Source organism: Ammospiza nelsoni, chromosome 4, assembly GCF_027579445.1.
Source record: "Ammospiza nelsoni isolate bAmmNel1 chromosome 4, bAmmNel1.pri, whole genome shotgun sequence".
Lineage (NCBI taxonomy): Eukaryota > Metazoa > Chordata > Aves > Passeriformes > Passerellidae > Ammospiza > Ammospiza nelsoni.
Window position 1 is genome coordinate 55,973,787 of NC_080636.1, and position 18,071 is coordinate 55,991,857.

General features: G+C 41.1%; 1 protein-coding gene across 3 annotated transcripts in view; it reads right to left on the reverse strand.

Moving 5' to 3' along the window:
* Positions 1 to 18,071, reverse strand: part of ARHGAP24 (Rho GTPase activating protein 24) — a 250,779-nt gene that overhangs the window by 146,575 nt on the left and 86,133 nt on the right. For all 3 annotated transcript variants that reach the window (XM_059470849.1, XM_059470851.1, XM_059470850.1), the window contains exon 2: positions 6,066 to 6,265. In XM_059470849.1, coding sequence (XP_059326832.1) covers positions 6,066 to 6,245 — 180 coding nt within the window. In that variant the 5' untranslated portion in view covers positions 6,246 to 6,265. The remainder of the gene's footprint in view (positions 1 to 6,065; positions 6,266 to 18,071) is intronic.

An 18,071-nucleotide genomic window follows, 5' to 3' on the forward strand; every position in this document is an offset into this window, starting at 1 on the left:
CCTCCCTGTATTTCAGAGATTTCACTGCTTTAGTTGCAGAAGCCTGTTTATATTCATATAATTGAGGAGCCATTCATGGAACACCCAATAAAAGAGCCCAAAGTAGTTTTGAGCCTTTCCCTTCACCTTCCACTCCACTGCATTCACATGAGCCATTTAAGGTGTTTTTCTTGATGGATTTTTTCATGAAGGCTTTTTGTTTATTTTTTTAAGTTCCATATTCATCACTACTCAATAACAGAAAGTCTTCCTGGTAAATACTTTGAGATCTTAAAAACATCAGTACTGATGTCAAGAAAATCCTATTTAACGTCATCCAGTATATTAAGTGAAATTCCTGAGAAACATCTGAGAAACACCTATCAAACCTCACCCCCAGCCCCCCATTTCTTGTGACACCTGCATAATTTCATTTGATTAAATTCTCCCTTTAAAGTTTACAATAGGTTTGCACAGGCAAGAGTTCACCCTGCAGCACATGTCCATCCCAAAACTGTTTCCTAGATTAATAACAAGCGTTTTGCCTAGAAATGGAAAAATTGAAATATCATTATCAGTGGCTTGGACATTCCTTGCTGTTTTGACATCAAGTTCCTGAACTGGCTTCGTGGATTTTCAAGCAAGGCCCATGAAGCCAAGCGTGAACTCGGTGCTTCACATCCTTCCCTCAGCAAGACTGAGGGGGATGCTCTTAAAAATTAAAGCAAAATCTGCTGAAAAGCTGTTTCACTTGCTGTGATGCTCATCAGTATTTACACAAAAGCTGGTTCTTGCTGCTTCCTAGAGACAAGGACCAGAGTGCATACTCTGATCTCCCTTGACTGAAAATGCTCTAGGCAGCAAGGAGAGATCACAGTTCCTGTGATGCAGTTCTCAAGTGCATGTACAATTAGGTTTTTGCCCTCCACACAGAAATGTTTTCCACTCCCTTTTAACTTATTAAAAACCATGATGATCAATCTTTAATCATATTCAATACTAATACTGAAGGATTTTCCCTGAGAGGCTAAGATACAAAATATGTATTTATCATAGTAATTTCTATTTACATTCATTAGAAGCTTGATTTTAATTTAAAAACGCAGCTGCAGTTTATCAAGCTTTCTGTTATTGCTGTCAAATGGATTTATCGGTTGATGAAATTTTTACACAAATTGCATTAAATGGGAAGCAGTGAATCTGGCAGAGACACAAAGAGTAACAGAGGGGCTTCTACAAGTATGTTAACCAAAAAGGTGTATGTTAACAAAAGAAGGTGTAGCCACCCCAATAAACAACTGCTAACAACAGGTACACTGTTAACAACAGATGAGAACACTGAGGCACTCAGTGTAGTTGAGGTACTCAACTTTTTCCCTCAGTCTTCAGGGGCAACCTGTCTTCCCACACCTCTGCAGTGGAGGGACAGAAGGACAGGGACTGGGGGAGCAAAGTGCCTCCCACTGTAAATAAAGATCATGTTCATGGCCACCAAGGAACCGGAATGCACATGTGTCTGTGGGACCTGATGGGAGGCACCCCAGAGTGCTGAGGGAATTGGCTGATGTAGGTGCCAAGACATTCTCCATGATATTTGAAAATCCATGGCAGTCGGTGAAGTCCCAGATGATGGGAAAAAGGGAAGCTTTGTACCCACTTTCAAACAGGGCAGAAAGCAGGATCCTGGGAACTACTAACCTGTCAGCCTCACCTCTGTGCCTGGGACTGTCATGGAACAGCTCCTCCTGGAAGCTGTGCTAAGGCACATGGAGGATGGGAAGGTGATTTGAGACACCCAGCACAGCTTCACCAAGGGCAAGTCCTGCCTAACCAACCCTGTGCCCTTCTGTGATGGAGTGACTCCATCAGCAAACAAGGGAGGGTTACAGATGTAATTTATTTGGGCTTCTGTAAAGTCTTCACCATGGTTCCCCACAACATCCTTTTCTCTAAATTGGAGACAAATGGATTTGATGGTGGGACTGTCAGGTGGATAAGGACTTGGCTGGATCCAGAGGGTTGTGGTCAAGTGCTGAGTCCCAATGGACATCAGTGACAAGAGGTTGAAACTGTGACTCTCTAAGGTGCCTTCCAACCCAGGTCATTCTATGATTCATTCTACATTTTTTCCAGAAAGTAATACTTCAAAATATATTCTTTTTGTACATCAGAGAACATCTTTCTCTTACAGACAAAACAGTGACCCGTACTTAAGACTGCAGTTGCCACTAACTCACTTTCAGTCAACAACCAATTCAAATGTCACATTTATGATTGCCACTTTTCCACTTCAATCCCCTGTCCCATCCCAGGGCCTAAGACACTGCGAGCCACTGAATACCTTCCAGCATTACTTAAGCTGAACAGTTAAGTGCTTATAAAGATCTTGAGGAGAAAACTGCATGGCAAACTCTTCAAACTGGAACATGCGCTTACGAACTAGGATAAAAACTGAAACACTAGATCCTTGTCAGCTTTCAGACATACAGCAAAATTGTTTCCTGAAGGCTAACTCACAGCTTTTCAATATATCTCTGCTATACACACCTCAAACTCAAGTCTATAAACCAAGCTAAGTCTCAACAACATTAAAGAAACTCAAATTCTTTTTTGACTGGATGAGCTTGTCCATTCTTGTTCATTTACAACCTAATACCAATGATGTTCCATCAGTACAAGGTACCAAGCCTTGCTCCCACTTCCTCAGTAACACTGGGAGAGTGAGACAGCAAAACTGCAGAAAGGAGACAACACTCCAAATCTCCCTTCTCCTGCTCACAGAACCACAGAAAAAGCAGAATTTCTCATTGGCCAGCACTGACTTGCTCCTCCTGGCTGCAGTCAAGACCATGTCAACCCTGACACAGCTGGAGAGGTTAACCATAGGAGAGAAGAAAGGAAGAAATGAATTTTCATGGGGTGCATTTAAACAACAGCTGTACTGTGGAAAAGAGAACGCTGAATTCTGACTTCTTTCAGCTACCCACATTTCAAGCTTGAAGAACTGACCTTCAGATCTAGCATAACACTAGCTTTCTAAAGCACAAAACAGTAAAAATAATTAAGAAAGCAAAATCCAGTATCTCTTCCAAGCAGTAGGGATAACACAGATTTATCAGAAATCAGATTTTATTCCTTCACATGGCTTGCTCGCTTATTTAAGATTTTTTTCTCCTGTGGAATTAACTACGTTATTGCTATCCAAACACACAATTTCAGCAAACAGAAATGCTTTGCCAAATCCTCAGAGATATTTCAGGGATACCAGAGCAAACGACAGATGCTAATTTATTGATAAAACATTAAAAGGGAAAGATCCATGTGTTTGATGATAATAAAGAATCAATGACAATTCACTGACCTTGACTGTAACAGCTGTGCACTGCTTTTTCTCCTGTTGTTCTTCACTAGCTCTGTGTGCCTGTAGGCACAGGCTGGCAAAGGCAATTCCCCACTCTCACACTGATAGCTAATGACTTTTAAATTTAATAGCCTTGACGCCAAGGAGATGTACACACACTGACTAGAGCATATGTGGTACCCATCTCTGTTACTAGCAGGAAATGAGCCTGCTTCAGGAATTCCAAAGCATTTACTGATGGTTTAGACACAAAATGTTCCTCCTCCTCTTTACTTCCATTATACACAGTCACCCGGAGAATAAAGTCTGACAGATTATAATATTTTTCTAAAATTTGGCTCTGTTCATATCTCCCTCACTTTCAAAAACACAAAACATCACGGTATAATATCTGTTACAGACTGAACAGAAGCCAAGCCCAAATGTTAAGCAGAATGGTGCTCAGGACACCTGCTGAATTTTACACCAGAAACTGGATTCTGCTTTTCTCTAATTCACATTAACATGAATACAAGGTATGAATATAAGCTCTCTGGCTTGTCTTGTCCTCTCTTACTATATTTCTTCCACGTTCTATAAATATATACATAGATATATATATATACAATTATATTTATTATATATATATGCAATTAGAATATTCCTCAGTACAAGTAATCACTGCTCTCTGCCTCCCTCCAAACACAACCAACCAGCAAGCAAAACAAAAACTACAAACTGATTTGAAACAAAACCTCATTAACTTTCCTCCATTATATTATTGTCTAAAAGAATTACTGTACATCTGTAAATCGTACAGACTGTACAATCCAGTAGTAAACAAAGAGGTATTTATCCTAAATACAGATCCAATAGAACAAAATATGCTTGCCATTTCCTAATATCCATATGCACTGAAAATTCATGTTATCAGTGGAGTTCTTTGCTTTAGCTCTCCACAGCAAGAACAACAGGGCTCCCAGAAGGTCATAGTGATTTTCTTGTCACAGTTAATGCAGCAAACCCTTCAGTGTAATGGGAAAAAAATAGTTCTGTGTATGGCATTGAACCTGGGACATATTTCAGGCACTGACACTTGTGCAGTTTGTTCGGGAAACATTTCAAAAGCTACATCAAGGTGAGCTATTGACTGATCCCAACTTGGACAGGCACATTAATTTTCCAAACCCATCAGCATACTTTAAGTTACACTTCTCTCAGCACTTTTCCCACCCTACTTCGTATTTCTTTATGAACTTCCTTGAGACTAAAGTGGAAAATTCAAATAAGCTTTTAGTTATTTCACAAGCTGCTATCTAACCTATCACAAGTATCAGATCAGAATCACCACCTCCATTTGACAAAAGGGAAGCAGCAAAGCCAACAGGATATTTCTGAAGCCGTCCCACAGGTCAGTAGCAGATGGACAAGAAGATAATTTGGGCTCTGGGCTGTAGAAGGTTCCATGAAACACAGCATTATGCCACCTCTTAAAAAGTCATTAAATCTTTGCATGTAAACATCCTAGCACATATCAAGTACCAGGAAGCAGAGTTATATTCTGGAAACCCAGGATGTGGACCGCAGACATTTTAATTTGATGGCTGCTTTTTACACTCTTGATTAAAAATATATATAGTGGAAGATATGCTGTATTTCCCAGCAATTATTAACTATTTCATATTCAAAGTAGTTATCCTATCAAAATTTGTGTAAATATACAGTGTTTTACTTGATTAACCTATACTATCTGAGATAATTTTATGAGAAAACAGCTCCCAAGATGTGAAATGGGTATTTAGAAATTATCTCACACTTTGGAAACCATTTCCTCAAGACTGAATATTTTTCTTAGCATATGCACCATAATCCAAGCTGTAAAGCTTGGCCAAGTGTCATGTCTGCTCTATACAGGAAGCTGGATTAGATGGCTTTTACATGTCTGAGAAACTCCATACAAAAGGTATACCATCAGAAATTTAGTAGCCATAAAAAAAAATATGGGTGTGATGATCATATTTTAGCACCTGCACAGAAGTAACTCACAGATGTTAAAGCTTTTTTTGAAAGTCACAAACATCTGGAAAACCATTAATACATGAGACTATCATACCCCTGTAGGTGCTAGCAGGAGATCCTTACTATCAAAGAGGCTGACTCAAGAGGCAGCACTATTTAACTCTACTCCTCTGGCACTCTGGGGCTAGGCAGCCCTGAAGCATGCTGATGAAAAAGCTAAATAAACAGGAAAAGAGATGGGGAGTAAGGAGCAGTAAATCACAACAGAACCAGCCAGGCACACACCAGTCTGTTCCATATTACAGATGGCAATGTATTCAGGCTAGGGTCTTATGTGGGAAGACACAAAGCAAGGATACTCTGCATAGTAAGCAGAAAAAAAACCTTTAAAAACAAGAGCAGTAGTTTTTCAAATACAGCTTATTCATCTGCCTCAGTCAAATCCATCTGACTGATGATTTTTGCTACTTGAACTTCCTGTATACTCCTCTCCTTCTAAAATGCAGAAATGAGAAAACCTGACCTGGGAAAGGAAGTTTTAGAAATGAGTCTGATGGGGAAACCACATTAACTGCCAGGGCCTGACTCAGTGTTATCAAAATCCCAGATCCAACACTGAGCCACTGACAGAGACGGAGAACTTGGGTGCTTTACATTCCAGACAATTCTGCTTGTGTTAACCTACTTTTCTCCCTGACCTCCCATCCTATCTACTCCCTTCACTTACCAAGGGCTTGGTTTCATCTTCATCTTTGAAATAGTAGAGCTGGTCCCCCCTGAGGACGAACCAGCGCGTGTGCCAGGTCTTGACGAAGCCGCCCTGCTTCCGCAGCCACCCGCACTTGATGGCAACGTGCTGCCCTGGGCTCAGGGCTGGAGCCTCTGAAGAGCCACTGTGTTCTTCCATGCTGGCAGTGGGCAACTCTCCTGTGGGGAAAACAAGAGGAAAAGGTGAAATTATTAGATTATTATGCAGGCAGTAACTAGCTCCTTTCAACACAGCTGGAGAAGAAACAGGCCTCGGCTACAGAAGTGTGTTAGATTTGCCATCTGCCTGCTTGTTCTCTACTACTACTACTCACCTATAAAATAATAATGAACTGCTAAAAAGTGGGCAAAAGTATGTTCAACTGCTGTGCAAGGCATTTTGACCAGCACTGAAGAAGACATCAGCTATTTCTTGAGGTGAATTCTGCTGGGTTACAGGCAGTAACAAGAAATGAACTTACAGTACTTCCTCTGACTAAGGAAAGCAGCTGACTACTGGAAGTCCCCATTTAAAATTCCTTGGCAGGCTTGGGGCTTTCAGGGAATGTTTAAAAAGCCTCTGCTTCACCAAAGCTTAATTTTAACCCACCAGACAAGAGGGTTATTTTTTTGTTATTATTGTTGTTGCTCCTTTTACTGAAGTCCATTTAAAGGAACGGGAACAGTAAATGCAAGAACAGTTGCACATCACCTCATACAGGCAACCCCTGACTGAAGTGAGTGTGTGCCCAGAAACTTGTAATAGACATTTGGCAAATCATGAAGAATTTTGGCCCATCTTAAGGCGCAAGAACTGTCAAAACTGCAGCTGAACTGTGGAACTGAACTTGACAAAGTTTCATGTGGCATTTTGGCCTTGTTAAAACTATACCTTTTAACCATTTCTGGACAGTCATGACTCTTCCTGATGGATTTTGTACATATAATCATGTACTAATGTGCTTAACCTTCACAGTCATAAAGCTTTTCCGGCTCTCCTATTAAGTCTAGAGCACAAGCAAATGATTTTGAGTTGCAAGTTCTGATATTTCCAGTTAAAATATAAATCAAACCGAAACCTACACGTGCCAAAGAGTTTACACCTAAACAGAATAAAATGTGACTATGACCACAAACACAGCAGTGTGCAACATCGATCATGAAATTTCACTAAGTGTTTGGAGAACAACATGTTTCTCTTCTTTCCAGACTGCCAGTGGCCATCTCTTGCCTCATCAGGAGCTTGCACAGCTGTTTGAGCCCAGAAAAGTTGGCTTTCTAGGTAGCATTTTGTTTCCAAACATCAGGTTGGGAAAAGAATGAAATATTCTTAACATGCAGGCAGCAAGACATCTCTAAGAATACCTAGACTGAAGCTTCATGTTGTCACTTTAGGAAAGTGGGTTAGTGAGTCCAAGCCTGGCACTCCTGCTCTGGGTCCCTACACAGCAACAAGACCTTCACTGAACATCGTGACTGGGCATCAGCACTGCCACTGCAAAGGGATGTACTCAGTTTCTATCCAAGGCAGACTGGAAACACAGACAACACACTCATTTGACAGATGAGGTCTTCCCTCTGACAATTAATACACAGTGTTACATCACCATAAAATGAATCACAGTAACAGAAGGAATCAATAGATTCCAATCAGAAGTGGTTTTCAGCTCTTTTTACCTTTGGCTCCTTCTTCCTACTGCTCACACATCCCCTTTGCAACAACTTCAGCTGCCACCTCTGTTGTGTGGCACTTTTTCTCTAATACCCCCTCACAGTCTGTTTTCATGTCCCTGCTCTGAGCTGGATCCTGGAATCTGCTTGCCATGATTACAGCTCCTCACTGCCCTGTGCCACTGAGGTTAACAGGGCTCAACACAAGCACAGAGGTTTCAGCAAGGTACAAATTGCAGGATCAAAACTTAAATCACTCGGAATTCTTCTCAGAGAAAGGAAATCCTTCTCCTGTCCCTTTAGGGTTCACCTAGAGTCACCCAGAACACTTGTACTGTGAGATTTACTTGAGCCAAGTGGCACGACAAAACATGCAAATGTGTCTGGCTCTCTGCAGAGCAGATAAAGATTTATGTGTGTGTGTCTGTGGTTACAGTTGCGAGAACAAAACCGAACCAGCTGACAAGTCCTCAGACCACACTGCCCTCTCTCCAAAAGGAAATGCACCCAACTCATAATTGGCATTTTCTGAATACAAGCAGGAATCTCTTGGATGCTGCTGGGTTTTGGCTGGACCAAAGCAGATGCCAAGAAGCAGCCCTCCAACTCACACCCTTAGAAAGTGAGTATTAGCAAATATTTTATGGGAAGCATTGTAAACAGCAGGTGAATTACTGCAACTGAAAAAAGGAACAAAATCACTACCCATGGGCTACCCTGTGCTCCTTGGTGCACAACTGCTAAGCTGATCAGTTCATCTCTGCTGCCTGGGCAAGCCTCAAGGCAGGGACAAAGGAGTTTAAATACAGCATCTGTGTGTATCACTGCAGTGCTAAAGACATTAGGTCCCTATTACACTTGGACCACAAACAAGAATCTAAATACCAAAGTCAAAACCAATTAGCGGTTTGGATGAAAGATAATTTAGTTTCTTTCATGAAGTCACATGCCAATGGCGCTGATATCAGTGTAAGGATATGAATTTTTATCTAACTAAGGAAGATGTTAATACATCCCCATCTCTTTGTCTGGTAAAATTTCTATCTATTTCTGCAATATTGAATGAGGAGTAGGAGAGACAACAGGTCTACTGCTCCAAGTCCTCACAGGACAGTATAAGATCTCCTTTAAAGCAGTAGGATGCACTTAGAGATGCTCTGTACAAAAAAAAAAAAAAGAGCTGTATTATTTCATTCATTAGTGATTTAACTCTCTTCAGCACTAAAAAACTCAGCCACTTAACTTGTTTGCATTTAGTCCTGAGATTAAGTTTATTTGTTGTTTTTCATATATCCTTCCCTTTCAATGTCTGCCTACTACAAACCAGACCTGGAATCAGAAATTCCAGCAGCTGGCTCACTTTCACTACTTGTTTTTACAGCTGTTTCAACACTAAGATCATAAAAATAAATTGCAGAAATATCAGGGTGCTGGCACTGATGCAGAGAACAGTGAGGTGCAAGCAGTATGTAAACAACACATGACAAAGTGTGGAATTACATCAACATACTCCCAGTCCTCTCAGTCTCATAAGAGGAGGCAGAAAGCCATGCATTTTCAGCACTAAATGAGAATATTCCTCAAACTGATCTTCTCAACAGGAAACACAACTTGTACTTGCTGCCAGAGTCAACTCTACTGACTTGGCCATCCTCCAGTTTAGGTAATGACCAGAACTGAATAAATTCTATAGAATATATTCATTTGGGGCTGCCTGTGGGCTCACTCTCCCGGGCTTGTCTGGACATCGGGAGTGCAAAGCAAACAAAATGAGAAATGCTCCCTGACACTTTGGCTCTGCATCAACATCTGCTGGCCCACAGAGACCATCACCATCCACCACTGCTGGCCTCAATCCAACCTTCTTCTGCTCCCATAAAGCCACTTACCCCTCTCACTGGTCTGTCTAGAAGGCAACCAACTGCACTTATGTTCTCCTTGCCAGTGTGGAATGCCTGTCCTGGAGGCAGGCACAGAAAGCAGGGAAGTGTTTCTCCTCAGCTACCACTCACTCAATACTTGAATTATTAAATTGGCCATCTCCCTCAGATCCCAGCATTTTGCCAGGAAATAGTCAGAGAAACTCATTAAAGCACACCAAATCCAGTTACAAGAATAGCCACAGGACTGCATGAAGATGATCTGTTTGGCAAGAAACCCTGGTGGTTTGCAGTCAATGTTTTTCTTCTCACTGAAATTTCTCATGGCCAAGATAGCACATTTCAAGCATGCAAAACATCAGCAGAGTTCACTTCCAGTAACTCTTCATCTTTGCCACTGCTCAAATGCTGTTCTTTGCAGCCCAATGTCAGCCTACCACAAAATGGATAATAGTGGGAAGCTGCCAGAGTGCCTGCCCCAGATCCATCATCTTTCAGCCCATCTCATCTAATTCCCTTACGCTCACAAAAAGAGCAAAAAGGAACAGGCACACACAACACCGCAGAGACATGACTTCTCCACACCAGACACGTGGACAGACAGGCAGGAAGAGGCAGCAATTTCGCAGTAACAATAGGCTTGGTTATTGATGAACTTATCTGCCAAATACACATAGATGCACAAAATTCATCAAAGTCTCTGTGACACAATGGTGCTATGTAAAATTAGAATAATTCTTCAACACTTACATCTCTTTCCAAGTGATATCCAGTTCTGGGTACCCTCAGCTTACTTACAACAAGCTATCCAGAGTGTGCTTGAGTTCACTGGTATCTCTCAGGTTCAGAGCTGCTGCCTTTGACCAGTGAGTTCCCTTCCAATTTATTTTTGATTTAGTCTCACTGATTCTTCAAATCATTTAGTATGTGAAAACACTGTCAAGCACTGTGAACACACTTGCAAGCATTGATCTTGCTTGTAAGACATCCCAAGACACCTGACTCTCTGCTGCCACAGAGGCATGAGCTTGTAAGCAACTGCTGCAGGAAGCAGAAGACTGGCCTATTTCCCACCATCAGGACACTGCAAATCAGCTGCTACTCATCTGTTGTGCCAATGGGATATTGCACATGGAAGGAAAAGCATGTCAGAGGTAAAAACATACTTAATAACTTTCTAAGCTAACTTTCTGTTTGTGCTTAGCATTCTTACATTGCATGGAGCATGTCTCAGTTTCTGCCACTGCAAGGAGAGATTTTACAGCATTCCTCTCTTGCTTGCTTCCAAAACCTGCAGCAGTGGACATGCCAGTAGCTTTCTGCCACAAACTTTCAGAACAGACATTATACATTTATCCAAAAACTTTTCTGAGACATCTAACAAACCCCTTGCAGCACTGGCAGTAATGATCCTAGGCACAATCACCTGGCTGCTCTGCATTCCTCACTCTCACTTCTGTCCTAATAGGGACAGCCTGAATATACTTTGCTTGAAAGAATTTTAATTCCAAGGCCTAAATAATTATTCCTTAGGCAATAAAAAAACTGTGAGAGGTGTTATCAGCAGTCAGACTGCAGCAGGTGATATTCACTGCCTCATGCAGCTGAGGGGAAGACATCCATTACTTTTTCAATGCATTTTGGGATCAGTTCAAAAACCAAGACCCAATAACTTTGCCAGAACATGGAGGCCTTGGCCAAATACAACTCTTTAGTACCTCATTTGCATTTTTATGTCAGAATTTTCTAACACATTCTTAGACCAGCCAAACCTTTATAAGCCTACTGTTTTCTTACAGGAATTCAAACACAGCTATAAACAGCCCAAATCAAACAAGACTTGAGGATTTATAAAGAATATAAGAAGACATTCAACTTCTTGTGAATTACAACAGGAATTAGTTAACACATTTGGTCAGGCACTTTTGAAAACATCACTTCTGCATGTGTATATTTATTTTTGGTGATAATGACTAGTGCTAGTAAACATGTGCATAGTTTTGTAAAAGCAAAGCAATTGCAGCCTTTCTGTCACTGCAGCATCACATCACAGTGTCAGATCAGCATTTGGATTAATTTTCACAGCTTTAATTTTTGCTGCCCTTGCCATTCAGCCGTATTCTGTGAAAAGCCACACAGCAGCTTTCTCCTTTCTTGTCCTCCCACCACTGCTGTGGCAGCAGGAGCCATAACACAACTGCAAAGCTGAGAGCACTTTGTTGATCTCTCCTGACACCTAGAAAGGACATCTCACCATCACTTCCTAATCCCACTAACTTGTTTGGGAGAAGATGGATTCCACCTGTAGAAGACTTGTGTAACTGGCAGATATTTGCATAAATCTGTCTGGGTATTGTGTCTCAGGTACATATACACCATACCTGATTTAGAAGTGGCTGCAAAATGTCACAGCACAGGAAAGGGTTTTGAAGAACTTCAGCAACAACTTCCAAGGATAACAGCATCTCTGTTATGCGTTTTTGCATGCTATACATTATGTGTCTACCCCTCAGCTTTTTCCTCACATGGCAGCACACAGTTGCAAGACACGGTTGCTGTTACCAAAATGATTGGAAAAGTGAAGGTGTCCCTGTTCATTGCAGAGGAGTTGGACTGGGTGACCTTTAAAGGTCCCTACCAAAACAAAACTATTCTATCATTAGAATGGAGTGGTCCTTAACCTGCCAGATTTCTACCCAGACTCCCATTTCAAGTGTCTTATTCTGCACAACTGGCAATGCTAGAGGTAAACTGCACACAGCAGAAGATCAGCTGTAACTATATGGAGAAGCTTGAAAAACTACAGACAAGGCAATAATATAATAGCTGATAGCTGAAAGGGTCAAGTGATGCAAGACAGACAAAAAAATGCAGAACAGCTGACAAGTCTCAGGAGCTGAAATACTGAGCAGTGAAAAGGTCAGGGACCAAGTCAAAAGCAGCATCTGGAACAGCTGAAAGACATTTCAAGTCCCAGATGTCTCTTCCAACCAAAGGGTAACACTGCCTCTGAATATCTGACAGTGGAAATACATAAACCCTGTTTACAGCTTCATACTTTACATGGAGAAAGTAGTAGTAAGGACAGCTTAAAAGTAACTTAATTCCCACATGTGAGGGGTGAATACTTCAGCAGATAATGGCTTCACTTACAAAAGAACTAAGAGTTCAAGCATGATCTCAACAGATCTCTCAAAGTATAAAAATAATCTCTAGCACCACTCTTTGTTCTCAAAGACTGGTGGCAAAACACATCTGAGTACAGATGTCAGCACACTCTGACAGTGAATCACTGAGAATGAAACAAGGCTGAATGCTTTTTTTAGGAAATCCAACACAACAGGACTTTCCATGTTGTCCAATTCACAGCAGTTCAGACTTTGCACATTCCTTATAAAATTGATCAAAAGAATTAAGATGCTACAAGTGAAATTCACTAAATGTGCTGCCAAGCAGCAAAAATGCATTCCAGTTTGTCTATGGCAGCAAAAGCCTCTTCCCAGATCTGCTGCAGTGCTTGCAAATCAAAGGAGCTCACAGGTTCTGCAGGAAGAGTTTGTATCTGCTGGAGAGTGGGAGGAATAAAGACAAGTATTTGCTGCCTCCACCACACTTCAAACTCCTCTTTGGTCAGAGCAAATGTAGTCCCAACTTTGGCAAAGAGATTAACACAGCCAAGTACTGGCTGGCAACATCTCTCTGGATACTCAGATGCTTAGAGCAGGAGGAACCTTATCTCTGGGTATATCCACAGAAGCCTCAGGGGAAAAAAAGGAAGGCTCAACCCACCTCAACTCAGCCCACAATGACCTTCAAAGTCTTGCATTAGTTCACATTTGACAAAGAGAAACCCATGGACTTATTTTGAACATATTTGCTATGAACTTTCATGCAAAATTACTTCTTCTGCTTTGTTATGCACAATGTAATGTTTATCCCAGTCAGTAGAAAAAAGTTCAAGTAACAGCAGCACTCAGTGATATGCTGAGAGATTCCTCTGAAGCAAATCTTTCCCACTTCCATGTGCTCCCCAGAAGGATCACGGCATCACAGACGTGCATGTGGGAGCATCCTGCCCCAGTGTACCCAGTGTGACAGAGTTACAGCCAGTGCCTGCACTGCATCCACAATTACCATGCCCATTTCCCAGCTGTCCTGCATGCATCCAAAGCAGTACATGGGTATTAAGCAGGCAGGCACATCCTGTGCACAGGTAGTGAGCACCCATCCAGCCTCTGGGAGTATTTTGACACTGTCCCAACTCAAATAAACACGGGCAAGTTAGAACCAAAGGCTCAAACTTGGCAACCTCAGAGGTGCATCTGCTTCCATTCCTACTAAACTTAGTACCAGAGCCAAGATTTGTGTCCTTTCTGTGTGCCAACCCCAGCAGGACCTAAACTTTAAATAGATCTACTTTTAAACAGGAATCACTATAGTTTTAATGCTGTTCAAAAATGTTTTATGTAAATGGTAATTGCATCTGTCACTTAAAAACATTAACCATACTGACATAAATTTCCATGCTAGAATGCTGGAGACAATATAGTTAGATTTTTTAAAAAGCAGATGTGTGTCTTTCCACTGAAAAAGCCAACTCTAAATAAGCACCATTACTTTGCAGTCGACATTTCCATCTTCTGCCCAGGAAAAGCATTAATTCATACTTGAAGAACTAACATTTCACTTTTGTAAGACCAAGTTTACATCAGAAAAATAGAGTCCACAATCCTTCCTATGTATTTCAGAAAGCAGCAATGTATGCCATGCAACTTAATTTGTTTTAGTAAATGAAAAATTATCATGTATTAGTAAATGAAAAATAGCACCACTGTGTGGTACTGCCCTTTCCAGTAAAGCTATCTCTGAATTCCTAAATCAGCACCAACACTCTCCTTTGACTCTAAAATGAATTCATATGGGGGAACGGAATAAATTCACGGGGTCCTTACCATTTAAAAGGCCAATCTGTGCATGGATGCTAACATCTACTTTTCCAGTTTGTACTAAAGGAACCCTTAAGGGCAAAGCCAACTCTGCTGTGTTGCATCCACAGCCTTCCCATAACCCCCAGCTAAAAGGTGAGCACACCTCCCCTAAGAGCATTTTATGTTCATGTGTCTCCTTCTGGTCACTACTGTGCCATGTGAGCTGAAGGAGAGGCAGAACTACAGTCAAGAACACTTCAGGTTACCTTCAGTGACCTGAAAGCCAGCTAAAAACAGGTAAGCATCTTTTGCTGGCATTGCTGCACCCAAAATGAAAAAGGGAAAACCAGGCAAAGTTATTCACCTAAAAGGATTCAAATCCAGCAAGCATTAATATGTTACTTACCTACATAAAACTTCAGGAAAACATTGTTTAGATTCTTTAAAAAAAAAAAAGCACTAACTAGTAGCAAACAACATAGGGCACTCTCCAGGTTTTAGGCAGGCTACAAAAAGAGAAATAGACATTAACCAGGACTAACAGTTCAGAAAAAGAGATATAAAAGAAAAATAATGCAAAGGTAGCGGGTCCTGGATCTTCAGCCACTTTGAGACTGTGCTGAGCATATTCATGTTTACAGAGTTCAATTTATTCCATTTATCTCATTTAAGAGAGGCAAGGTATCCTGAGAATATAAATTTCTTCTGCTATGAATGACAGAGGTCATTAGCAGCACAAAATAGCATCAAGAACAAACCAGCAAAAGCTACCTTTTCTTATTAACTCCCTTTACAGTCAGGAGAGTCTGTGTTTTATCTAAGTCACTGTCTAAAGAGGAGAATATCAGCATGCCCAAGGGAAAGGTTATCACCTCCAGTCAGACAGGCCTTACTATTTCACTTCACTGTAGTCAAAACAGCAGAGAAGCCTTGCCATCCAAACCCCAAAAATGCCCCATTTTTTCTCCATATACCATTGTGGCTCTGAACTGCTCCTTTCTCGATTTTTTTTGTTCTTTATTTTCACAAAGAAGAAAAGGACACCTTTTTTGTCTTGCTTGTAACCTTCAGCTTATCTGTGACCTGCACCAACACCATCCTGCATTTCAAAAGCAACATGTTTCATCAGCGCAGAAAACCAAATGAAGTTTAAATCAGGGTCTCACAAACCCAAGCAGCTCCTTCTTTGCCAAAGCACAGATTGTTTGAGGATTTCTTTTTGCAGAATAAGGTGCATTCTGGAAAGTATGAATTACATGAGCTGACTGCTAAAACAATCAGCACCACAGTTTATTCCATTTACAAAACCAGTTCAGCAGAGCTGGGTGAAAGCTACAGCTGTGACTTTTATTATTTTATAGCTACCAGTTATGGACAATTTTTCCCAAGGAATCATACTCACAACCGACCTCTAGAACAGATAATATGAAAACTGCAGAACAGACACTGCAGAAAAGCCAATGTAAGGCAATTAAATTAATCCAGCCTCCTAGTAACTTCATACTTCCTCTTTCTCTTTAACTGCAACCCTAACTACACCCTTACTTTTTTATCTTCTCTTGATCAGATAATTATTTGAAAAATAACTCTGCTCTTCTAAGTTGGAAGGTAAAATCCCTAAGTATCAACCACATAGAAAGCAATTTTTACATGGAGTTGTGTGGTTTATCAGCTTGATCCATCATTCACCCAAATTTAGGAACAGAGTTTAATTAGAACAGATGAAGATGGAATAGGATTCTTCAGATTCTCTTCCAACAGACACAGTGGTTCTCAAGATAATATTTCAACCTTTACAAATGGAAAAAGATAATTAATCTTTTAACAAAACAGATTCCCCATTGCAAATAGACAACATTGTAGCAACAGTTGGGTTTTCTAGAAAACACAAAGAATTTTGTGCTTTGGGAGTTTGCAGAACAGATGCCCTGATTGTCTTGTGACCTGACTTCTTTTCTTCTATTAGCTCTGGCAAAGCTTTTCTAATTCTTCACTTTTTTGTTTTCAATTATTCCTAAGGCCTTTGTCTTTTCAAAGACACAATACTGCTAGTGCCGCCTCAGAGCTGTTAAGTGTAAACAGCAAGACTCATCAAAAACATTTATTTGACCTTGCATTTCCTAACAAAACAGTCAAATGCCCTGGAAGATTCAAATAAATAAAAAAATCACTTTATACATACAATTTTCAAGTTGACACAGAGAAAAACAATCCAGCACAGATAACAGATGTCAGACATTGTTTGTGGAAGGCATTCAGCTTCACAGCAATAGACTGGTAAAGGCATCTGGACAAAACACACACAAAACAGCACCAACACACTTTGCCTCTTAGGACCATGAAATTTGCCACGTGTTTCAGCAAAACAAACAAGAAAATTGCTAATCCAGTTGCTATTTGTGGCCAGGCACTGTAAGAGAGCAGCATCACCTACCTACCTTGTGCACCAAGGCCTGCTGAAGAGTCTAAGCATCAGCTACTGAGGTATCAACCATCACCAAGTGTCCTTGGCCAGATCTGGGAGGAAGCTCCAGGAGCAGCAGCTCATGCAGAACACGTGAGATCCCCACACCAGTACCTGCAGCAGGAGCAGGGAAGCAGGATGGATGCAGGCAAGCAGCTCCTCTGCCCCCACCAAGAGCTAAGTGGAACCACAGCTGACCCAATCGTGGGCTCACCGCAGCCCTCCAGCTCAGCCCACACCAAAGAGATATGGACCCAAACCTACAAATGAAGGAAAGCAGCTAAACTTGGACACCTCTGCTCTGCACACACACAGGAACAACTCCACTGTGATGCCTTCCCTCACAGAGCGCTTGCAGTTATATTTCAGCAGGAACAAAACATGTTTCCAGCATTCCAGCTCTCTGCTAAATTGGATGCAGATGAAGGGTTTTTTCCAAGCATATGGAAGACAGCAGAGCTGAAATTTCAGCTAGGCCTTGAGAGATCCTGTACATAAAGCATTAAGCTTTCTACAAACACACAAGGAATCTAGGCGGCAACTATTATGATTTCATTTCAGAGTGTGATTTAAGATGATATTATGAGACAGAAATGTTAAAAGAAACTAATAAAAGCCTTTCATGTACTCTCAAATAAAGTCAGATGTTCATATGCCATGTATCTGGACAACCTCTGCTTTCAATGGAAGCCTGATCTCCACTTCAAAGGGAGGAAATTAGACAAAAGGGAAAAGAATGTACACCTCTCAGTACTGGAAGCCCCAGGAAACCCAAGACCAAAGGACTAAATCCATCACTTTCCCAACACCCCCAAGACAGACAAGCCTACAAGATGTTTAAGCAAGAGAGAAATCAAAAGCACAAGCATTTGCAGTCCTCACTCTCAGCCACCAGTACATACACTTCGCTCATTCTGGTTTTTGAGTAGTTACAGCATAGCAAAAAAAATTTCTGTACATCAACTGCCAATGTAACCTCTGCTTATTGCTGTGAAAAGAATTCCCTCCACCCACTGTAAGTGGCTTTCTTGTTTCAATTGGTG